The sequence below is a fragment of the Dromaius novaehollandiae genome, chromosome 6 (genome assembly GCF_036370855.1).
Source record: "Dromaius novaehollandiae isolate bDroNov1 chromosome 6, bDroNov1.hap1, whole genome shotgun sequence".
Taxonomy (NCBI): domain Eukaryota; kingdom Metazoa; phylum Chordata; class Aves; order Casuariiformes; family Dromaiidae; genus Dromaius; species Dromaius novaehollandiae.
The window spans coordinates 30,589,504-30,613,802 of record NC_088103.1 but is presented as its reverse complement, the minus strand read 5'-3'; the positions used below and the strand labels follow the sequence as shown (position 1 = coordinate 30,613,802).

Sequence of the window (24,299 nt, the reverse complement as noted above, 5' to 3'; positions counted from 1 at the left end):
TCATGGGAGTGGCCCAGATTTAGATAGTCTGTTGGTACCATCAGAGCGGACGGTTGTAATTACTCTTCTAGTTCACTAAAATGCACTGCTAGTAATTTAAATTATTTGAGAAATAATTTTTTTTTACCAGGCCATTAGAGCTCCTAATCCTTAAGCATTGTTCATTATTCACTTGCCTACAGTGTGTATAGATAGAGGTAAGATCTAATAAATCCATTAGGCGAGGTACATCTATATTAAGTTGTTAGGTACGTGGTGCCAGCTGGAGAACTCGAAACCTGCACGATGTCAAGGACAGTTCATACTTGGCAAGGTAAGGTCACTGGAGCTAGCCAGCAGGAAGTGCTGTAGACAGCAATACGTCTGAGATCTTGCCCTTCTTTAGCATGTAGGAATGTCACTTGGAATTTGCACGTCTGGGTCCCTGTAGTCATCTACTTTTTTCTTTCTTTCTTTCTTTCTTCCTGAACAAGTCAATGGAGCTAAAATTCTTTCTGATATCTTGTGAGGTGGAGGGTGAAGCTTCTGGCTTGGTAATACAAAGTGGAAGTGTGCAATGGAAGCCTATAAGAGCACTTGCTGTCTGGATTTTGTGCTGTATACTGACCTGCTCAGCTTTGCCAAGACAAGGGCCGTTCTGGGCCTGTGCACAGGTAGCATTAGGCAACTTAATCAGCTGCAGAGTTCACACAGCTTCAAGGTTATGTGGCAGCTGAGTAGGAGTTTTCAGGAATGGTTTTGGACTTCAATTTTTAATTCCATCCCTTTTTATTTTTTTAATCTGGCTCTACAGTGGAATATGATTAACACAGTACTAAAGGTTTTCCACACCAATAGTTTTGCCTTCAAAGGCGTTTGCAGCAGTGACCTCAGAAACTGTCTCCGTTCCTCTTATTTCTCTCATATTGACAGAAGGAGGAATTCACAATCACTGTTAATAAATATGAACATGTCAGACAAACTCCTGACTCTGTCTGCAGACTCTGCCTAATCCACTAACCGTGGATTTTTACCTACTCACTTGATTTAAAAAAGGGCAAATATTAGATTTTTCACTGCAATGAACTGCTGAAGTAATGAGTATCTCTTCTGAGGGCCACAAATGGAAATGAAGGGCTAATTCCCTGTGCGTTGCTGCACAGCCCTGAATTATGTGGCAGGCACTCTAAATGATTCATGAGGTATTCTTAGAAACCATTTGAATGGAGTGTCACTACATCAGCCAGGAACAAATGCAGATGAAAGGATTTAGCTGCCTCAACAGATAATAAGCCAGAGGAAGTCTCTTCTGTCTGAGGTTCATATCCTCATTCCAGAGTTAGGTTTGGAACCTAGTTGTCCCAGGTCTCATGAGAGTGTGCTTTGGAAGCATGGACACAGTCATCTGAAAGGAATAGTGGCCAGGTCCTTTTTCTGCAGGATACATCTGGCTCTGATATACTGCAAAGACAGGATACCTACAGGATCTGTGTCCACTGCCAAGACAGGTAGACGATTGTCTAGTTTAATGGTTACCACTAGCTCCTTCACAGAATTTTGGTGAAGGGCTCCAGTTACTCATTAATGGTGCAGATATTTGTTCAGGTTCAACAGCAGAAACAGTGGTACATACTGGGTTAGGGAATAGCTCAGCTTAGCTATGTCAGATCTAGCTGTTGGCCCAAATTTTGCAGTTACTTCAGTGTGTATATAATTTTAAGCACATAAGTAGTTCCAGTCAGTCAGGCTTATGTTTAAATGCATTGCTGACTGGGGAATTTCTAGCTCCTATAAGTGTTCAGAGTTTGAGTCCCGAGGGTCTTCCTCCAGATTTAACAGCGTTTTCTGCTTTATTTTCTTGTGGTAGAAAGGTGGTAGCCAGCTTTGTTCTGTCAGCAGAAACAACAAATCTGCTTTAGCTAGCATCCTGTGAGGATCTATCGCTTATTCATTGGACAGATAACTCGATGGGAATAAACTCACTATGAGTAACTTAGAGAGGCAAAGCCATATATATTTCTAAAACTAGCATTGCAGTATGTGCATAAAACAGACCATTATGGAAACAACAAACCCTCAAAATGGTGCCTGCTAATGAGAGACAGTGCAACCTGGTTATTTGCCAGAGTTTTTTTAAAGGCTTTTATGTGATTGGATACCTGTTCCACAAAGTTCAGAAGTTTATAAAGCCTAAGTGGAGGCAGTACAGAATAAGAACTGAGTAGGGTTCCGCTATCACTAACATAACCATGTACAAAGTTGCAGACACATGTGCATTGGTAAACATGGAGAAACAGACATGTTAAAAATGAAATTGCTTTTGCATGTGGATTAAGAAAGAGATGTGTAAGCTCCTATAAACTAACACAGTACATGAAGCTACATCAGCTCCATGATATACATGAGATGAATAGAGTTCAGGCCTGTAATGGAAAAAGTGTAGCAGCTCAACTCTCCAGGGAGAGGAATGACTGTTTGGGACATTTGTATATAGAGAATTTATCTAAATCTAACCATTAACCTGTCCTGATTTTTCTAAAAATGGGTCATCCATTTTACTACACGCTAATTTAGAAGAATGAGGGAGTGTCTTCCTCTGAACAGTGATGCATCAAATAACTTTTTGTACTCACTTGCACAAGGAAATGTCTCTGTGCCATCTGCCACCTCTTCCCTGGCTGTGGAAGAATCAACCTATAATAGGGAAGGAGCAGTGCATTACAGTGCAGGCCTTTCTCTTCCATCTTAACCACATCCTTCCTTCAAAGAACAGACTGTCCTGGCTGGCCCAGACAAACATGGAAGAAGCAAAAGCAACAGAACACTATTTTTCTGTAAGGCTGTGCTTTCGCTGTTTACCAGCCAAGTGCATCAGGTAAAACTTACCTGTTATTTCATTAAATTTATATTTAACTCTATCCTGTTTTCAAAACTGGTTTTGACTGTACCATTGGAGTTTTGGGACACAAGCCTGCTCTTCACAAGAATCTTGTCCAGTGCTAGGTTTTCCAAAACATGGACCATATATGCCACTTTCATACACGTATCTGGAAAGAAATGTTACATTGAAGCCGTGGTATCTCTTTTCTTCTTGAATTTCTAACGTATTCCAGAGAAATCCTGCTATTCAAGTTCAAAGGGGCAAGTTCACAGAATCATAGAATAGTTGGGGTTGGAAGGAACTTCTGGAAATCATCTGGTCCAACCTCTCCCTGCTCAGGCAGGGTCAGCTAGAAGAGGCTGCCCAGGACTGTGTCCAGCTGGATTTTGAATATCTCCAAGGATGGAGATTCCACAACCTCTCTGGGCAACCTGCTTCAGTGTTCAACCACCCTCACCGTAAAGAAGTATTTTCTTGTGTTCAAGTGGAATTTCCTTTATTTTAGTATGTGCCCATTGCCTCTTGTCCTCTCAGTGGTGTTCCATAGTTGCCAAAATGAGATTTCTTCTGTCTCCTGCTTAGGCATTTGGGAGTGGCAGCTCCCTGCGATGAGATGTGGAATTATACGGGTCACTGGCTGGTCAGTATAGGCAGCTCCTAAGCTCCTGCAGGACTGCTTGGGCCTTTCAGTCATCTCTAACTACAGAAGGCACTTTCAGATCAGAGATGGACTGGCTAGATGGACCGCCTTCCCCCCTGCGCCCTAGCCAGCTTAGTTCTTTCTTCCTAGCTCTAGGCCACAGCTTCAGCTGTTCCTCCAGGAAATGTGAGAAGCCACAGGTAGCTGGGGAGTGCTGTCAGCTGCAGCTAGTGTCATCTCAGAAAAATCCACTGCTGTTCCCAGGTGCAGCACAAATCTCTCTAAACAAACAGCAAGAATTGGGGAACAGTTTCGGACAGGTTTTCATGGCTTCTGTAGAATAAATGTGAGCGTGTAGCTCTGTAGGCTGGGTCACACGGCGCAGCCTGGTATTGCCCTCTCCTTTCCTCGGCTGTGCAGTCCTGCAGTTAAGGCTCCTCTTCACCCTTAGCAGTCAAGGTCCTCTAAAGAGAGAAGTGTGTAAGGGTCTAGAGCGTGGATAGGGCTGTGCTCATAGGGAGAGGTAGAACTTGCAGGTGATATCAGTCACCTTCTGATGCCTCAGAAGATACGTTAAGCTCTTCAGATCCAGAGAGAAGCAACATCTTCACAGATTGCCTTGTCTCACTGACAGGATGAGGCTATAGCAGGCTTGGTAATAGGAGGAGTTGCAGAAGGGCCTCAGGAGCCCAAGCAGGGGTACAGCTGGTGATGACAGCCTCAGACTTCCAGAACAGTATGTGTGCTGGGGATAGCCAGGGAGAACTCATTTTAGTAGGAGCTGGGCAGATTCACAGTCACATGTGCCCTGGCTCAGATGTACAGCCTGAGCGCTGGGAAGCTGAGAGGACAAACTTTTCAGAACTTGCAGATTGCAGCTGACTCTGCAGCACACTGACAGCCTTTCCTGGGGCCAGCTGGTTTCACACAACGCTGTTTCTGCAAGAATCACCAAACCAGAGGACAAAAACCAAAACAGTTTCTAATCTGACAATGCATTTGGGATTGGCTCAGGAATTGGGCAGAGATTCAGTTTGAGTATTTGATACGAAGTCCTCATTTCTAGCTAATGCTATTTCTGTTGCATCCCTGCTTCTGAGCATGATTTAGGAGGACTCGGTGATAGAAAGGCACTGCCATTTGCTGACTCTGCCTTAGCTCCGGCAACATTATGAGTGCAGCTTAATTCTCCTGTGAAAAGACCTGACACAACCAATCCCGGTGAACCCTTCACACTTGACAGGCACACAAGTGGAGAGGTTGATCCATAATAATTAGGAAACTGGGATCAAAAGCAGACAGGCTTAGCCCAAACTGGTTTTGCTCAGAGACAGTAACTGCAATATATAATATACAGCTTAATTACTGCAGAACATAATTTCAGCAAGTGAAGGCAGTTTCCAGAGTGGAAAAGCTTGTATAAATATACTTTTAAATTCTACCTAAATTAGGTTAGGAGAGCATGGGTTTGAATAGCATTTAAAAGAACAAAATGAGACTATGGTCTAGTGTTTTTCTATTTCTGGCATCACTCTTGTTCTCAGCGGAAAGGCCATTGTCACCCATCTGGCCTCATGTGTCATTCAGAAACAAGAAATCAAGAACAAGACTTGATGGTCTTCCTTAAAATTCTCTTCCTAACAGGAATTATTGTCCTCTAGAGCAGGCAACTTCAGTTCAGGGCTGTAGTTGCTCTGTCAAAAGCACACTACTGAATTATGTTTTCTATAAACTCCTTCTTGATGACTCAGGTAGTTAGTGTCAACAAGAGGCTTAACTGTGGGAGAAATTCATCTTCCCCCCGACTTTACTACTCTTACTCTGTTCTGTACAGTGGAGGCCTGACTCATGGGATGGATGTGAATTTGAGATTTTTTTCCCCATCTCCTATCTGAATGGTCTGACAAATTAAGAGGATTGTATTTGTTTTCCGTTTTCTTTCTTGTTTTATATGACATTTAGCATCACCGAGGATCAGCTATCAACAGCCATTAACACACCAATAAGTTAGACACAGTTATTGAGTTATATAATGGTGTAAAAATGTGCAGATTTAGCAACTCATATCTCCTCACGACTCTCTTTTGGCCTTCTGGCTACATAGTCTATATTAGACTTTTTTCAGGGTAGTGAGTGAAGTAGTACCATTGAAGGATTTTTAGCACTGAATTTTCCTGATGCCTTAGGGACTTTTCCAGAACAAAACATTTCCTTCTTGCTGGCTGATCATCGAGAAAGTGTGTCCTAGAATCACAATTATGGACTTTTACTTTGTTTTAATTAAAAAGAGTCTATTAAAATTTTATCATCTTTACATCCCATGTGTTGTGGAACAGTGCTTTCATTACATAGCCATAAAGCAGTGGAAATTCCCTGCCTTTAAACTCTCTTGACTGAAAAGTGCTAGAGTGTTCTAGCTCTGGATTTGCTTTTTTGGTCTTCGTGTGTGTGTGGGGGGGTGTTTGCAATCACTTGTTTCATATTTTAGCACATAGTATGCAGTTTATTCAGCACTTTGAGGCCTCAGTGTCATTGTGTAGTAGCTGTTTATTGAGTACTTATTGGAGTATATTATTTCTGCTGTCGTCAGGTATCGGTACTTAACATCTTTGAATAAAGCAACATGAGGACCTGAATATAAAAGTTGTAACAGATAAGCAAATCCACTCAACTGAGAAGAGGAAAAAAGGGTCAAGTTCACAAAGCTTAATCCACAAGGTTATGTAGGTCTTGTGAAGTTGAACATCACTATGTCTCGTTGCCTAGTGCATGGTGGCCAGAGCGTAGTCCGTGTCCCCAGGTTAGGCACCTGTACAGTAAATGTGGGGTAGAGATACCCAAGGTAGCTCAAGCAGTAGAGGCAAACTGGATGCTTTAATATAAAGTTCTACATTGGCTAATTCAGTTGCTTCTTGTGGTAAATTATCACACACAGAGTTTCGTGCTCTTGGCTGTGGAATTGGCTTGTATGCAGCTGCTTGAGGCTGGGGGCGGGGGGCGTGTCTCACTGTTTCGTGTTGGAGCTGTTCCATGTAACATAAAACAATTCAAGACTCACTAGGTTAAGAGGGTGAGAACAAGGAATGAGAGCAAAGAAACGATTTCCTAATTGAGAGGTTTGAACACTCACTTGGGAAGGAGGGGGCTCTTGGTTCTGGATTCTGCCGTAACACTGTTCCTGAGATGTACCCTATCTGTTTATGTTGCAGTGTGTATCAAATACTCCTACTTACTCTGCCAGAGTGACTGAAATTGTTCTAGTTAAAATGTTAATTAAAATGGAGGTAAAATGGACAACTCAACCTTTCCCCACCCTTCCTCCCCTCCCCTTTGCTAGTGTATGCTCGCAACTCTTTAGATGCAAATGAGTAAGTTTATCAGTGACTAGAAAGTAATGGTTTAGGCAGTTTCTGAACTGGAGCATATTTAGCTAGATTGTATCCTAAGAGAGTAACCCAAGTAATACTAACATTTTGACCAAAGCTAGAGTAGAGGGGAATTGGTGAAAGTTCAGACATTTCTCTTGTGAAATGGTGTCCCGCTGAAGTCTGAGACTTCCATCTTTGAATTAATGGGAACAATATTCTATCCTTTATCTTTTATGCACTATTTTGGCCTTTGATATTGCATACTGTTTGGATTAGCGAATGATTTCATATCCATGTGTTCAGTGTATAAGGAGGTTGTTATTTTTCAGTGACATGTTTGTTGGATAAAGTCTAAAGGAATTTGCATTTTGTAGCATGCATAGAAAGTTCTTCTGTAGTAAGATGTTTTTTTGCTTATGTTCATTTATGTTTGGTGCTTCCTTTCTGTCACTGCAAGCAGCAGAATCAATGGGTGCAAATGTACGTGTTCAGTAGTAAAAATGTCCAGTCTTGAGCTGTGACAAGTTATACAACAGGTAGTGATCATGGGGGGAAAAAAAAAACCCTAGAAATATACGCTGTTTTAGCTGTGTGTTTTAAATAGAAATTGTTACCTTCAAGAGTAAGTTGCAACTACACTGCATTTTACCCTGACAAATGTTTGCTTTAGGTAGATTATCCCACTGTGCAACATCAGCTGACATTCCAACATTACTTTGGTGCTATATGACAGGTTAAACCTGGTGGAAATGGAGCAAAGAAATGTTACCACTGCCTCTCAGCCATTCATAGATTTGAGACCATTGATGAAATTGGAGGAAAGCCCAAACCATAACATGTGAGCCTACTCAGAAATAAGAAAGGTAGGGGCAGAAAGCTTAGCAGGGTGTTTCTGGCACGTGTGTATGCTGTGAGTCTGTGATGCAAGGCAGAGTTGGAGGAGTTAGTTACATTCTGAACAAGATTTTGCCCTTCCGTTAGAATTTCGTGTGTGTTTTTGGTTTGACCCAAGTCATGCGTATGTCGCCCTTTAATATGACAGGATCAGATTAAAGACCTTTCTGTAACTTTGAAACACAAAGATTTGGAGGAAAGATGAGATCATGAGTTGTATCGTAGAGGGGATTTTTTGGGCAGTATTTGGCTGAATTATTTTGCATGTGAAATAATCAGTTCCATCTCTTTTTCAAATATTTGTTTCAATGGGACTGTAGTACATGTGAAACTTGGTCCAATAACTGTGTTTGCAAGTGCTTTCTGTGTTTAGGCCTGCAGGTAAAGAGACAGGGAGCAGTTCTAGATGGATCTTGGGTTATTGAACGATTCAGAAGCATTAAGACACAAGTAGTTTTACACATTCCTTTTTGCAAAAACATAGGCACAAGTGGTGCTAGGTGGTAGCTCAACAAGGATTTTTCTTTTAGAAAGTTGGTAGCAAAAAAGTGTCACTCACAAGTATCTAAAAGTTGCAAATGGATAGCTGTTTTTACTGATTTAGCCTCCAGCTACCTACGATGCCACTGACGGGCTTGAGATTTTTAAACCAAGGCAGGGTAGGTAATGATGGGCAGGGTCACGCTGGTAAGCTGTGATGCTGTGGGTCAGGCTGTGTCCGTTCTGCCCTTAGTATTGCCAAGGGCCTGCAGTATGACTTTATGCTCACTGATACTATATTTCTTCTTTGAAAACAGAAAAAGAAGGGATGGGGGGAGATTTATAGGCTTTTGCCGTATTTCCTTCTCAAATTGCTAAACATACAGTTTGTCATCCCAAAATAAACTAAATTTCATTAACTTGAAAATACTATGGAAATAGGGGTAAACAGCTTCTTTTAACGTGACTGCCATGAAGACATTCAGCACTTGGAATGTCATATTCTCATGAGCACCTTTCCTTCCATTGGAATTTACATTTATTTCTTTGATTTATGTCTTGGAAAAGTATGGCTTCCCTAGCCCCAGTAAAAAGTAACTACCAATTCACTAAAGGATAGTTACAGCACCAGAAAAAGATAACTAGACAAAACAGTCTATTTTTTGCTTTTTTTTTTTTTGCTTTGGGTTGGGTTTTTTTTGTTTTTTTTTTACAGCTTGGCCAATCCTAATGTTTGGACTTTACAAAACCCAGCTTAGCGTTGGGGAGAAAAAAGTCTTCCTACAAGTTGAGAAAATTCATTTGAACAGCCAGCTGGTATGTGCAGCTTTGTCTTGAATTCATAATAGAATTGAATGGTATAAGAGTTTTACAAGAAGATAGTAATATTTGCATAAACAAGTTCGGTTATTTACTTTAAACCACAGTCTCCTGTGACCTCCAGGATCATGCACCATGCATCAGTTCTTCATGTGAATCATGTTTAGTACTTGCATTTAAATAATGAGGAAAGCAGATTATGGTTTTTAAGATCTAAGCTTTGGCCTTTCCACAGGTCTGTACAAAGGGTGACATGTTGCTTGGGCTTGACTACAAAAAGTTTTACTGGTTTAGCTTAGGAGGTTGCCTAAACAGGTTTAATACACCAGCTGCAGTAGTCATATAGGTATTTATTTTGGGTTAGTTTAAGCCTAGTGAAAATAACACATCATACAAACCAGAAGGCCTCATGCAGCCTTTTGTACCGATTTAAGTAAATGCATTGGTTTAAATTAAGTCAGTGCTGGTGTCAACTGCTACCAGCAGCTGAAGAAGAGTTGTCAGTGCTGGTACCTTACAGGTGGTAGGGCTTGCTTCATCTGCTGCGGAAATGCAGGAGTTGGGGATCAGAAGCTGCAGCAAGGCTGTGCTTCCTCCCAGAATTGCCATCTCTAATAGGGGACTGGGGTCAACCCAGGTTGTGTCCAGATGGACGCAGAATGCACAGCTTATGCAGGAATATTGTAGGGTTAAAGGGTACAGCAAGCAGTCTACCAGTCATTAATGGGAAGACCTTTAGAAGGACTCCCTTCTCAAGTTTCACTCTGTAGGACCCAGAAGCCTAAAAGTTCTCATACATTTATTTACCCCTGGAATTCCTATTACAGCTCACACTGTCTCCTAAAACCACTTATGCTAGTATTCCTGAAAGACCAGTCAGTAGACCATTCTCCTGAAAATGATGGTTATTTACTACCTGTTTCAAACAAGTTAATGTCTGAGTATTCTGTCTGTTTTCTGGCATCCAAGAAAGAGCTTTCTCGCATATGAGCTATTGCATACAGGGTTGCATGGGTTAGGATGAAACAGTGTAACACAAGCCACAAGGCTCCATACCGTAAGGGAGCATGCACAATAGTTAGTTGGCACACACAACCTCATCAGCTTCTCGGACACTTTCCAAAGGGCATTTAATTCCTAGAATAATCCTAGGCAGTTCTCATTTAAGTAAAATGCATACAGTGAACTCAGCCTGTAATTTTTAGTGCTGGCAGTTCCAGCAGTGTTGTTGAGCTGTTTTTATGTAGATGCTGAGAGAAAGCAGTGACACAGCGCACACAATTTTTATGTTCTTCACTTGCCTCAGTCAGAGTAGAATTCAGAGTTTTTCAAGGCAGTATTCTGCATTGTTCCAAACAGCTATTTTGCTGAGCTTTAACTGTCTCCTAGTCTTAAAATAGAAACCATTAGAAACCAGTGGTGTAGTTTTTTTTAACCAATAGTCCAACCTCTAGCCTGCAGTCATTGTAAAACTGCCAACAAAAAAAGTGCAGTATAAATTAGCCGGCAGCTTTTGTTAAATACAGAGCAATTCAAAGTTCCTTTTTTCAAGGCACTTGCTACTGTATTTGGTGGGAAAAACTACATTCTCAGAAATATTTTCATACTATATATTTTGGTATTTACCTTCAGCTTATATATAAGAAACAAACTAAGGGTGACCTTTCCACTTTAAAGAGAACATGAGTGAACTGTACACTTATATTATAATATAACTAGAAAAGATAGTTTGTGTGCATGTGAGTAGGTATATATTTGCTTAACTTTAACTTGTACAAACAGTTTTCCTGTACAAGATTTAGGGTTTTTTGCAGCTAGTTTACATTCCGATAATGCATGTCCCAAGATTTCCTTAGCATGTGCAAAGGATGACAAATATCAGTACTTCATACAACTATATTTAATAAGTTATTACAGAAAAAAAATAAAGTCCAAACTACAAAGTTTAAGCAGTTGTAAGCAATAGCAGCATTGAGCTCCATGTTTAGTCACAGTACTGCAGTTCCATACAAGCATTAGTCCAAGCCAAGAAGGAAGAAGCTTTGTTAGAATTACTAGCAAAAACAATCTAAGAGAACATGTAATAAAAGATACAGTACATTTAAAATTAGTTGAAAAACAAGTACAGAGATCTTAGCTGTGAATGCTCTAAAAGTTATGTCCATTATTTTGACAGTAAAATTACAAATATCTAATACTTTATACCCCAACAGAACTACATCCAGAAAAAAAAAATAGCCGAAATTACCTCTTATTAGCACCCTGGTTTTCTACTTACTGCTGAACTTTTTCTCATGTAAATTTGAGTGTGCCAGAATTACGTGACCAATGTACTTTTCTGACCAGCTACCCATTTGGGGTATAGAGTAGTCACTAACATGAATATAAAATACTCTGTGGTATGATAGAACACTATAGCAGCAGAGATTAAGAAGAAAGTTTGTCTGGTTTAGAAAAAAAGAAAAGGAAAGGAAAAGAAAAAGGGGGTTAGCTGACATCATACAAACCAGCATAAAAAGCAACTACATACAAGCCAGATTAAACAAAAGAGACATTTCTACAAATCTGTGACTAATCTTTCACTCATACCTTGCAAGTAGAGATGTCACAATACTGAAATATTAACATGGGAGCATTTCCCAGTTAGGCGCCATTTCTTTTTTTTTTTTTTTTTTCTTTTTTCCCTTTTTTTTTTTAAACTACTCTAACAGATAGTGAAATCAGCAAAGTTATTTGCTAACTGCATATTTGCAATACAATTTGTTTTAGCCCATGCCTTGCTAGCAGGCTATAAAATACAAGCATGTAGGCAGAAATATAAGCATAAACTTTGTACCACTTAGCAGGAATTTTTTATTCCCTCTTCATTCCTTAATCTCCTTTGTTTGCAATTTGTGTACATTCCAACCAGTAGTACCTAATTTGAGTCTAAATTTTACTTCACTATTTGATCTAGTCTATACATTACTTACAGAACTGAACACACAGAGGATACACAATAGGCCAACTCTGGACACATTTCTTTCTACAAGTTATAGATGAGCCCCCCCTAACACTCTAGCATAAGTTAGCCTAAAAGGTCATCAATAACTTGCTGAAATAACTTTTATCTAGAGAAAGTCATTGTATGCCCTGTTTACGCAACACCAGTTTTAGTCTGGATTGTTTTAGGTGCCAGAGCAGAGCCTGCCTGGCTTCAGGAAGGGGGTTCTTCTGGCTGCATGGGGAAATAAAGGTGGTGTAAGTGGAGGTGAAGTGAAAGATGTTTGATACTGGCAGTTGATATTGCCAATAGAAAAGAAAAAAAAAAGGGACAAAGACACAAGAGAGGCAGAGAAGAACGGAGAAAGACAAAGAAGCTGAACAAATGTTCAGACGTGGTGGCAATATGGGTTACTGCATTGCTACCAGAAAATGGACGTACATTACTTTTGCATTAACTAGGCAGCTACCACCCTTTGTGGTAACTTCATTAGGAAATGATGTGGGAACCTATAGTCTGCTCCATGCCGCCACTGAAAAATGTATGCAAGAAGGAAGTTGTGCAGGAAAGGGTCAATTTAATTAAATAAATAACATGGTGGCAAAATACAATGAAGAATATATATTTTAGGAGGTTCAATCTAAGACTATTGAAAAGAGAGTTTATATAAGTTCATGACAAGAAAAAGTAATGGAGCATTATGCTGAATGGGCAGGGTCATAAACCCATTGTTTCAATAGATTTAGTTCATTATAAAGGCAATAGTAGTTAATCAACACTGGTGGTGTATAAATCTAGACAGCGAACTGGTACTGTGACATCCCTATTATCTCCCTAAATCATTTTGATAAAGGAAAAGGCTTTTCAAAATATCACATTTTTTTCTGCTTCATTCTGTCATTTTATTGCCCAATTCTTTGTTACAATTTTCCAATCACTTTACATAACCAACCATTTTCATCATTGCCACACTATTGTAAACCACATCAGCAAGTTAATACATAAAGCTTTGCATTTCAAAAAACTAGACACTTTAGTAACAATATTACAAAGATTTTAGCTTCAAAAATAACTGAAAATGAAAAAAATAAACTTTTAAAGAATTAGCATCATAAAATTAATTTATTCCAAGTAAAAATACAAAATAATATTAATGACATTGACCAGATATGAAAGTCTCTCCCAGAAACAACTATATTAATGGTTGAGAAAGCACTCCTTAAAGAAAATACGAAATAAAAATGAAAAATATGTAAATATGTTTAATTTTTTTCTTAGCAAAAAATCTTTCTAAAAATAACAATGAAAATTTGTCTCAGTACAAAGGCTACATTACTATTGAAAAAATACCAGCATGAAGAAAAGGTACATATTTGACAGTAGAAAAATGATTTTAGTGAATCACAATGTCTAAAGTCTGCAATGAAAATAAATCTGCAATAAAGATTTATGCCTTTTTTCTTTTCATTTTTCTTTTTTTTTATACAAACAGTACAAACAGTATTGCACATAACAACAAATAGTCGAGGTTAGGTTAGCCTTCAAAAAAATCGACTAGTTCAAGTCTCACATCAGAAAAGGCCACAATAGGACCTGTTGTACCCAGGGGCTTCTTAAGTCAAGTTGCAGTTCAGAACTCCATATTTTAAAAAATAACTTTTTTTGAAGGACCCTCTTTTAATATAACATATTAACAACTCAGGGGCACATTCATTTACAAAACAAAAGGGAGCATGTTATAATTTAATAAACTAAAAAAAGTTCTCTTTAAAAAAATACAAACAGAAGAACTCTCACAATTCTGGTCAGTCGTGCATAATCACACTGATTATAAATATACAAATTAAGGGAAAATATTTTTTCACCTTCTATTCACAACTTTCAGCACCAAATGGAGTTTATGTTTACAACTGTTCTTTATGATAACTTTGTTTTAGTTTTAATCCAACATTATGCTATATTGTACATTTTCCAGCTTCTCTCTCTCTCTCGCTCGTTTTTTCTCTCTCTCTCTCTCACTCTCTTTCTCTCTGGGGGTATGTTTCTACATGAAAGAGGGGGTTTTCTTCAAAAAGGTTTACTTCTTTCACATAATTAGGTAGATTTCTGTAGGTTAGCTATGATCTTTAATATTACAGTTATAAAGCTCTAACTTCTTCATTTTCAAAAAAACTCAAATAAGCATGAAAAAAATAAAGTTACCCATCTGTTAAATCATTTTTCTTGCAGAATTAAATTAATATATATTTTTCTGAATAAACTTACTTAGAAAATATCATTTTCTTTCCTATATTTCAAAATTGAGGTATTGCAAAAGATCATGTCAGTCAGAAAGCATGCCTTTTTCTTTAAAAAAAATCATCAGCCGACTGTTGAAAACTGTCTAGATACAAAAAGTAGTGCATAACAAAATGTCTTGTACAGATGAAAAAAACAGAAAAGACACCTGGGCTGGGAAAAGCAATATCACAAAAATGCCCAGAAGTAACGTTGAAAGGGATAATTATAATAAGCATTTTAAACCAGTAAAAAACTATTTTTTCTTTTTTTTTTCCAAAAACAGAAAAGTTCCTTTCAAAGCCAATACTCGCAACTAAACATTGGGAAAAAACAACTTACTAAATTAGACACAAACAAGGACATCACAACAAACAAAACCCAGACATTTAAATCTACTATGCGGTGTCATATCCAGTCAGATTGTCCCCAGAACTGCAAAAATCAAAGGAGGAAAATGAAAAAAAAAATAGTGTACACATTCTCACAATCATTAGTATACCAAGTGTGTTTATAATTATAAGCTATCTGCAGCCCCATAGTTCATGCTAAAAAAATGTCCACTGTGTTAGCAGGTCTTAATTGTATTCAAGCTTCACAGGATACATCCAGGGATTAGAGAGATAACGCCACATCCACAGAGCAGACATCTCATGTTAACTTTTATATGCAGACATTTCTTTAGCACCCCTTTTTTCCTAACTTTCTTAAAATGTGCCTAGTTTCTTAGTTTGACAGACTATCTAATTGGTAGTGTATGTACGCTAGTATGAGCTCTTTGGTTTTCTGGACAAGGTCTGCAGCTACGTAAAGGATGCAAGCATTAGGAGAGAGATTGTAACTAAGAGCTCATTCCTGTTTATGTACCTGTTATGAACTGTCAAAAATGTGTTAATGTTGGATACAGAGGCTTTAACAGTTAAGTTTGATCACAGTACTAGACATAATCACTTTACTATATAAAATAAATTGCACAATATATAACAGAGCACCGCAAAGTACTTCATCTACCATCCACAAATTTGTTTTAAGAATATCCTACAGCTAGTTTTTAATATTTGTTGTAATATAGGTCATTCTGTAATGGGCTGATCCTAATTTCAGAAGCATTACATTTACTGAGGCATGCCTTCCTCCAGTCAGTAATCAATTTTTTTTTGTTACTGAATATGTTTTAGCCTACATAGGTTCATAATTTGTGCATTGTGGGCAGGTTTTATATTAGACATATATAAAATTTATTGCATGCAGCAACCTGATTAAGTAAACATGCAGTCAAAATATTGACCTTCCTTGGAAGCTTTTCTGTATGCTATACTGATCTCCTTTCAGCAGCCATCACTATTTTAATCACATATTCATTTTTTAATTGATACCCTAGCCTGAATAGAGTATTATGGTATTAGTAATACCATTTTAATAGCAGCAAAAGCTATTGCAGCATACATTTACATAACACTAAAAGACCTAACAAAAAAAAAACCCTCAGCAAAACAAAAGAAAAAAGTCTGATCCAGCTTATGAGGTATCATCCTTACAAGTCAAAATGGAGAGCAACTAAAGGCTTATTTTCTTTAAGGGTTATTACTACTCTAAATGACCCAAACTAATGATTGCTGAATATCTGTTTAAGTAAGTTTTTGCTACATCTGCCACCTACTTGTGAATATTACCTTTGGTAAGTCATCTGCTAGGGGCAAGTCTAAATTTCTGAAAATAAGTGCATGCTCCAGTTTAAAAATAAAAATAATTATAATAAAAAATCTTCATCACATACACATCAACCCAGTGAAGGTTGATGAGAATGGCAGTCTACATAATGTCACTAGTGACAAGTCTTGTGTAGGAAATTAAGGTACCAAGCAGATGTTTGTGTGAATCAAAGTGCAAAATCAGTACAGTTACACTCTGCCGGTTTGTATTATACTGGACACTGAGTTCAGTAATGTGACTGTAAATAATAATAATAGTAATAAAAAGACCCATATCTTCATTAAAGTCGAGGACGAATGCACAGATTTCCAGAACACTAAGCCCTGAGGCAGCGCTCTCTTTTCCCTCGATTTTATCTACTCCAGTACGTGTTGCTGGGTTAGGCCTGGGGTTCAGCTCCAGCGGAACGGGACGTGGCGGGGCCGGTCGCCTCCCTCCTTTACCAGTGGTTTGTGGAACTCTCGCCCAGCACGAGAGTGTATGCTTGCCCAGCAGTATTCACAGTAATACTGCAAACAGGTAACGTTGGCACAAAAGAATGGAGCAAATTTTCCACCACAGCGAGTGCCCTGGCATTCATCACACATCTGATCATCCAGCACATATGGCTTCACTTCCACCTGCACCAGGAAGAAGAGAGAGAACTGTGAGAAGATGACACAGATTGGCTAAGTGTGAGCAGAAGGAGCGGTATGGTGATTCTTCGGACACTGTGCTGAAGGTTTGCAGCTGATGCTGGAATAACCCAGAGGGGTGGTAGGTACAAGGTGCACTTTGATAACTAGCCAGCACTTCTTGGAGAAGTTAGGTGTGTGAAAGAACTAAGAGGGAAGTACTGTAAAAACAGCGTCTCAAGGAATTTTTCTGCTCTGAAAGTAACATCCAGAGCTGTGAATATGGTTGTTATGGTGGTGGGGGAGAGGGAGCAGCTTGTAGGAAGGTATTTTTAAAGGTCAGAGGTGCAGGCAGTTTCAGAGCTTTGTTTTGTTTTGTTTTGTTTTGTGAACTGCAAAATGCATGACAAGACTAACGATTGAACAGAAGATTCAAATTAAACAAGATTAAATGCAGTTTGTATTAAATACTCTGCATTATGCTGGCAAAAATCATTATCTAAAATTTTCTAGTTCTAGAAATGGAATAAGATGCTCCATAAGCAACTATGAGGTTGCCATCAAGTACAAATAGCCTGCAGAGCAGCGTTATTTATTCATTCTGGGGAAATCTGTAGTTTATGCACATATAATTCTTATGTGTCTATGATGTCATGCATAAAGTGGCCTAGGTACAGCTAAAAAAGCTGGAATATACATATTGTTATGCACAGGTGTTAATCTCTGGAAAAATTGTATAATGCAAGGAAAACTTTACTCCAGCAAGTAGTTTAAATACATACAGTATTTAGGAAACACAGTATGCAATATTAAGTTGAAAAACAATAAAGGTATTTATTGTACAAGAAAACGTTACGGTAAATTTTACTCCTGCTTATCCTGATCACATTTTAACAAATCTTACTCTTTTGAAGTAAAGCTGATCTAATGAATTATATTTCTTGGCTATGGAACTGCTGGAACTGCTAAAATTAAAAAAAAAAACAAAAACCTTTTAAATCACACTGTACTACTAGTATTATGTGGAACAAAGTCTGAATAACTGCCATTCTGTATATCAGATACCCTATCACTAGGTTTAGAAGCATCACGTAAAATAAAATTGCATTGTCTCAAACAAAATTGGAAGAAAGCAGATCCAAAGTCCAGCACATCTCTAAATACCTGCCTCCTCACATTTCCAAAGCATGAATTGTGAAGGTTTGGAATAGATTCTCTCTCTCTCCTTTTCTCGTTTGGATTACTAGTGAAAATAATTTTAAGAATGTATGCTGTACAATTCAGGAATTTTAATAATCACCATTAGGTTTAAAAACTAGCATTTAAGGACAGAATTAGGAGAATTTGCACTTCAAACTCACAGATAAAACTACTTTAAACACCTTGAAAACAGACAAAAGATAATTAGGTAAGCTTAGATTGTCAATTAGCCATCTGGGAAAAGTACTGGCTGATGGAAACAACTAACAGCTAGCATAATTTGGTGGTATATTTTAACACTTAAAAGAAAACAAGGTTTTAATCATGGAAGATACTATATAAATCTCAGAGGGCTCAATCTGATTTAGAATCCAAAATTAGTCTCACCAGAACAGTCTCTCATTAAAAATTTTCACAATTCCTTGGACAAGAAATATTTAGGAACAGCCTTGTCTTAGTTAAATCATAAGGTATAGTGGCACCACAGAAAAATAGTTTGAGGGCTAACTCCATAACCTCATCTAATTTGAGAAGTTGTTCAGTTCAGACTTTCAACAAGAAAGTAAAAGAGCTTAGACTCTGCAGGTGTGTTTTTAAATACATATTGCACATACAAACATTCCCAATACCTGTCAAGCTGCCTCTTCAATAAATAACCTATGTCAGATTAAACAGAACAGCAGCCATCCTTATTTTAATAATCTGTAATGGCTGTGCACACTCTGTGTTCTTTTAAGTAATTCTAAATGCTGAGTTCTCAAAAACAAAGGTGTTACTTGCACATGCAATTAGAGGCAAAGTCAGAGGGTCCAAAGAAAAAAAAAACCTCTTGGAAAATAAATAATAGTTTCTTTTAATGTCTTCAATTCAGATTTCATGAAATACTAGTTTCACTCTGTGCTTGGGAAAGCTGTTTAGAACCCAGGATTTTGTATGGACTGAAAAGCAACAACTTGTTCTTCCCCTCTTTGGCCTGTGAAGCATCTGCTGCATCTGTTTTAGTTAAATGATGAAGACCTTCGAGGTCAGCACTGGCTGTTACAATGACGACCCCATGAGGTTCCCATTTAGGAACCTCAGTCTAGACATGTATTGCAGAGGGAGAATGCTGCCCAATAATAGCATAAATGCCACAAGCAGTATAGCAGCCACTAACTAAAAGCTCTTGATATGCAATGACCAAACATCTAGAGGAGAAGGAAGCTGCAAAATTGTACATATGACCTTCAGAATTCAAAACAAGAACAAACAACAGCTGACAGCCCACTTTTCTGGTTTTAGTGCTATACAATTAAGATGTTTAAGGTCCATCATTTTCACTCTGCTTTGGCCACTTAAATAAGCTTTTAAATAGTTAACAAACGTCATCTGAAGAACAGAGGTTACAGTGTCCTCTCACATGGTATTAATATAAGGATTTCTCTTCATTTCTGTACAGTTTTGTCAGTAGCTATCATTCCATTCCATGCTTTTTTACTTACCCGTTTATCAATGTCATTATGTTGGAGCTGGACAAAGCGAGCACTGATAGCAGCAATATAGCTCTGCTGATTGGAGAAAGCCACTCTGCCAGCACCTTTTGGATACTTCAGCTCTGGGTCTGTATCAATGCCCGCATAGCAGACACCTCCATATAAACGGTCCATAATCATTGCCAATTCAACTGCAAGAATGCAATTGTTAAATATTACGTATTCAACATAAATAATACTTTTTCATTTGCATAAGAAAAAAAGCTCTATTTGTCTTAGCGTACTTATCTGCAAAAGCCTAAAATAGCAAAATAAAATAGCTAAACCTAAATGTTGATTTTAACAGCAGACAGAATCATCCCCCAGCGGAATTACACTAAAATATAAAGGCAAAAAAACAGAATCTGTAACAAGAAACTTAGTGTGATGGAAGTGTGAAAATATTAGATAGTCAGTGTATATATGAGGTCAATATCAAGCGAAGAATTTATCATATGGGTGAACTGGTCGATTGAAACTGTGATATTCAGGATCAGGTATTCAGGGTCTCCCTCACTCCCCAACCCCAGACTTGATAATGCTAGCTAACTTGTAGGCCACGTACGGATACTCCTGCAGTTAGAATCTGATCTTTTAGCTTACATACTAGGAGGCTGAAAACACAGTAGGGAAGTATTTTACGTTTAAAACAAAACTTGGTGAAACTTTAAAAGTTATACTTTAGGAAGCCTAAATTTTGGGCCCAGTTTAACTAAGTATTTTTGTATATCATCAACTGGATTAAAATTTAATTCATTAAATCTTAAAATGATTTTCTGCTCTTTCTCACACTAGCAACTTTTAAAGCAGCTTTAAATAACATTCATAAAATACAACAAGTTGACTGTGGCTGAGGAAGCATACAGGAAGATTAAGAGAAAGAACTGAAGGAAGTGGAATAGTTTACACATGCTCTCATATTTATCTATAAACATATAGTTTGTATGTTTTATATATACAGAAATACATGCACACACATGCACAAATTCACATACAGCATGTAAATTGTGCAAGGATTTAGAGTCACTGAGCATTCAAATCTAAGTTCTCTGTAGAAGTTGATAGACAAATTTGTTGGGTGAAGGACAAACCGTCACAGAACAAGATACTGGGACCTCTACAGGCCCTTGCCAAGTCAAGCATTTTTGTTCTGTTAATGCATCAAAACACTTTTAGTAGAGCAAGTCTAAATTTAGCTATCCAAAATGAAGTGAAAAAGAAAGTATACTAAATTTTTAAATCCTTGTAATTAGCACCGAATTAGTTCATTAATCATAAAACAGACACAGTTATTAAACTAAGTATGCATGTGTGTATAAATAAAATGTGTGTCATATTAAAGGAAGACCATATGCTAATTTGTCCATTTGCAATGAGCAAACGAAAGTCTTGCCTCACTCTACCAAGCTAGATGCAACTCCTGCTCCAAACAGATAGTAAGGGAAAATGATCACACAGCCTCGTGACTAGTAGATTCTCTTACTTTCTAATGATTTGTAACCATCACTTAGGTAGTGGTCCCAGAAAGCAACACTATGGACTGCACATCAAGAACATTTAAAATACTAGTTCCAATAAGATACTCTCAGCAATGGGCAAAGAACATATATGGTTTGCAGGGGCAAAACTGCCGTGTTCAAACTCTTAGACCAAACTCCTGTATCAGATTTTGAAAGCTAAAAGAAAGAAAAACTGGAAACTCTCCTTGTCTATCTTGAAAAAGTTCACGATTTAAAGGCATCAGTTTTCAAATATAATGCATAAACAAGCTAAGAGAGGCTAAAGGGGACACATTTTTTAAAAATGCTGTAGTTAGAAATGAGGTAATGTTTAATTATGACTATTTACTTAATTGCCCTCTCTTACAGTTTTGCCTTATTTAAGATGGGAAGAAATTAGGGGTTGCTGAGAAACCTGGGCTGGGAGACATCTTTCTCTGAGCAATGGCTGGGTACCTTGTCTACAGCTCTCCAAGAGAATTAGGGTTAAGATTAGGATTGGGAGAAAGAGAAAGGGAGGAGCTGCAGTTGAAGGTAGCTGCAAAGGGGCTCGGAGAAGTCTGTATTCTGGACCAAGGGTAGGGAACTCACCTATGGCTCAGCCAGAAAATCAGGGTTAGGGTTCGAATAGGGTTATTAAGAAAAATAAGGCAAGTTCTGGACATTACTCAAGCTTGAGTCTTCGGGAGGATCGTTTCTAGTGAGTATACTAATCAGTAATCCATTTAAAAGACCAAAAGTTTATTACAGATTTTGTATTTTGTAGACAGAGGAAGCTGTTGTAATGATTACAACCTTCTTCCTGGAAGAAGGTGAGATAGGGTATTTGGAAAAGCAAGGTATATTTTCTGCTCTGTTTCTTTTACATATATTTTGTATCTTTTCTCATCATTTCTGCTTGATCTCAAACCCTGCATTACATGCCCTGCATTTTTCTTCTACTCACCAGCTCGGAGGGGCCGCGGAACTCCTCCAACAAAGATAGTTTTTCTTGGGTCCAAAGGCTGAGACCCATCCATCACAAAGTCACTGTCACTTAGGTTCCATGGTCGAATTTGCACCTGAAAAGAGCAATAAAAACTGTTTTTAGTAGGGGAACTTGACAATTCAATAAGAAGTGATAAAATAACTGCCTAATCTTTCTGTAATTGAAATTATATTAAAACCAAAAGCAGTAAATTGGTGGTATAACCATCAAAACAATTCAAGAACATAGCTTGTCTAAGTGTTTGAAAGAAGGTGGACAATTCATTTATCACCTCTAGAGGCCAGGCTTGAGTTAAATTTCATCATAGCAAACTCTTCTACCTTATTAATTCCCTGCCTCTAACTGCCATTATAATAAGAAATCTGTGAAAGGACTTTCAGAACATTTTACCAGCTGTATGCTATTACAGGTGCAGTTTGGGCATCTGGCTTTCCTGTAATCACACACAGTGATCCACAGATTTTAAAGCACTGATACAAATGGGGAGAGCAGATAAAATTAATTTCTGTGCTTGAATACAAAAGGAGTTTTTAAAAAGCGTGCCTGCTTACTTCTGTTCAGCAGCAAGCAACACAGTTGAGAAGGTATCTTCAGACTGTACAGAACAAAAACTGCTCAGAGTACTTTTGGATAAAGCTGTTTGTCCTTCCATTTACTGATCCCAGAAAGCACGTAAGCACAATCACAGCGCTGTAATATTGGCTGTTCAGTTACCTATGCAAGCTCTTTAATAATGTGTTTTAAAAAGGCATCGCAGATCAACGTTTCTTTAAAAGGATCATATATGAAGTAGGTTGTAATCATTACAATTAGATAAATGACTGAGACTTTAAGCACACATCTGACTTAAGGAAATAGATCCTAGTAAACTTAAGTGTTTGCAGGACTGGCAGCAACATTTTAGTTTTTTCCATTAAATGTTTAAATAGGAAATCCTGATAAATATTTTTGCATATGGCCTGTAGATGATGAGGGAGTTGCTAAATGTGTATAGTTATTCCCTGATATCTATTTGGGTAAGGAGAATATTACCTATTCTATTACAAGTATAGTTTTAACATACTGATACTACTTATCCTACTCTCTACTGCTTATTCTTAGGAAGTTGCTACTTCACCAAACAGGCACTTTTATTTTTTTTTTTTTTTTTAATCTAATCTATGTTTTTTCAGAGTTTTTATCTAATCTGCATGTATCCATAGCCCCAAAAGGCTAGTAATAAAGAAAGCTAGAAATGTGAACATAGAAACAGGTTAGCATGTCTTCTATTCTGCAATAGTGTCTCCATACATGTTTTTACTGTGTAATTTATGTAAGCTAAATTCGACCTGCCTAAATTATAATTGCTTAGGCATCAAATTCAGGAAGGGGGAGGGGGAGGAAGCCTAATGAAGTACAGGGGATATCTAAAGTTATCTGGATTTTTTATTGTTTAAGTTTCTTCATTTTGCATTTTTATTATGTTTTATTTCGCACATTTATTGTGTCAGGTTTTCATTTCTTTCAAATAGGATAGAAGGAAAAACCTTAATCTGATTCTCTTTTATGGCTAAACATTGTGAAAGGATGCATACTCTTATGACATTACCAGAAATACCAAATATAAAAGTTAACTGAACATGGCAGTTATCAAAAAGAAGCAAATGTTAAAACCATGTTATGCTGATACAAAAAGTCAATATAATGAAACAGAAAGGACAGCAACAGGAAATGGATGAGCCAATTAACTATAAGTAATTATTTATTTATTTATTAACTGAAAGGAGTAACAGCAAGTAGGTTAGCAGCCAGCATAAGTGTCATGGCGTAAGCTACTTACTGGTTTGTCCTTAATTGTGGGACTTGACACACACAGGTAAAGTTTCCCATCTTCTTCCAGACAGGCATCTATCAGGGCTTGTACAGAGCTTTCCTCCTGGAACAGCAAGAAGGCATAACCTTGGAAAGGACAAAGGCAAAAAAAGAAAATCAGATTAATTTTTAAAGCATTTTTTCAATAAAGACAACAACCTTAAAGAGTGAGTAAAATCTAAAAAATTACAAAAAACTGTTAAGGCTTTGTTTTCGTAAAATAAATTCACCCAGTATATCATGCCCTCACTTATTTTTATTTAATTAGTGCATGCAGTATTGATTTTGTAATGGAGAAGAGAATGCTTTCTGGGTATGAATGTCTTTATTTGATAATGATTTTAAGCAGTGAGAATATAGGCTGGTAAATAAGGATTTCTTACTATCCAACTGTATCTGAGCTATTTTTGTGCTGGTGTCAATGACTATCATCTTACAGTTCAGACACTGACACCCAAAAAGCGGACAGGTAGACAGACGAATAGATTGTTAACACACAACAAAATAAAATTAATATTAATTATTATTATTTAGTCATACTACATCTTTATTTTGTAAGTACATTTTATTTCTAAGCAAAGTTTCCTTGAGTACATATAATA

General features: G+C 37.6%; 1 protein-coding gene across 6 annotated transcripts in view; it reads right to left on the bottom strand.

The window, feature by feature from the left end:
* Positions 1–10,943: 10,943 nt before the first annotated feature.
* CPEB3 (cytoplasmic polyadenylation element binding protein 3) overlaps positions 10,944–24,299 on the bottom strand; it is a 102,718-nt gene continuing 89,362 nt past the window's right edge. For all 6 annotated transcript variants that reach the window (XM_026094130.2, XM_026094126.2, XM_064514060.1 and 3 more), the window contains 4 exons: positions 23,666–23,784; positions 21,805–21,919; positions 19,330–19,511; positions 10,944–16,654 (listed from right to left, as the gene is read on the bottom strand). In XM_026094130.2, the coding sequence (XP_025949915.1) occupies positions 16,427–16,654; positions 19,330–19,511; positions 21,805–21,919; positions 23,666–23,784 (644 nt within the window). In that variant the 3' untranslated portion in view covers positions 10,944–16,426. The remainder of the gene's footprint in view (positions 16,655–19,329; positions 19,512–21,804; positions 21,920–23,665; positions 23,785–24,299) is intronic.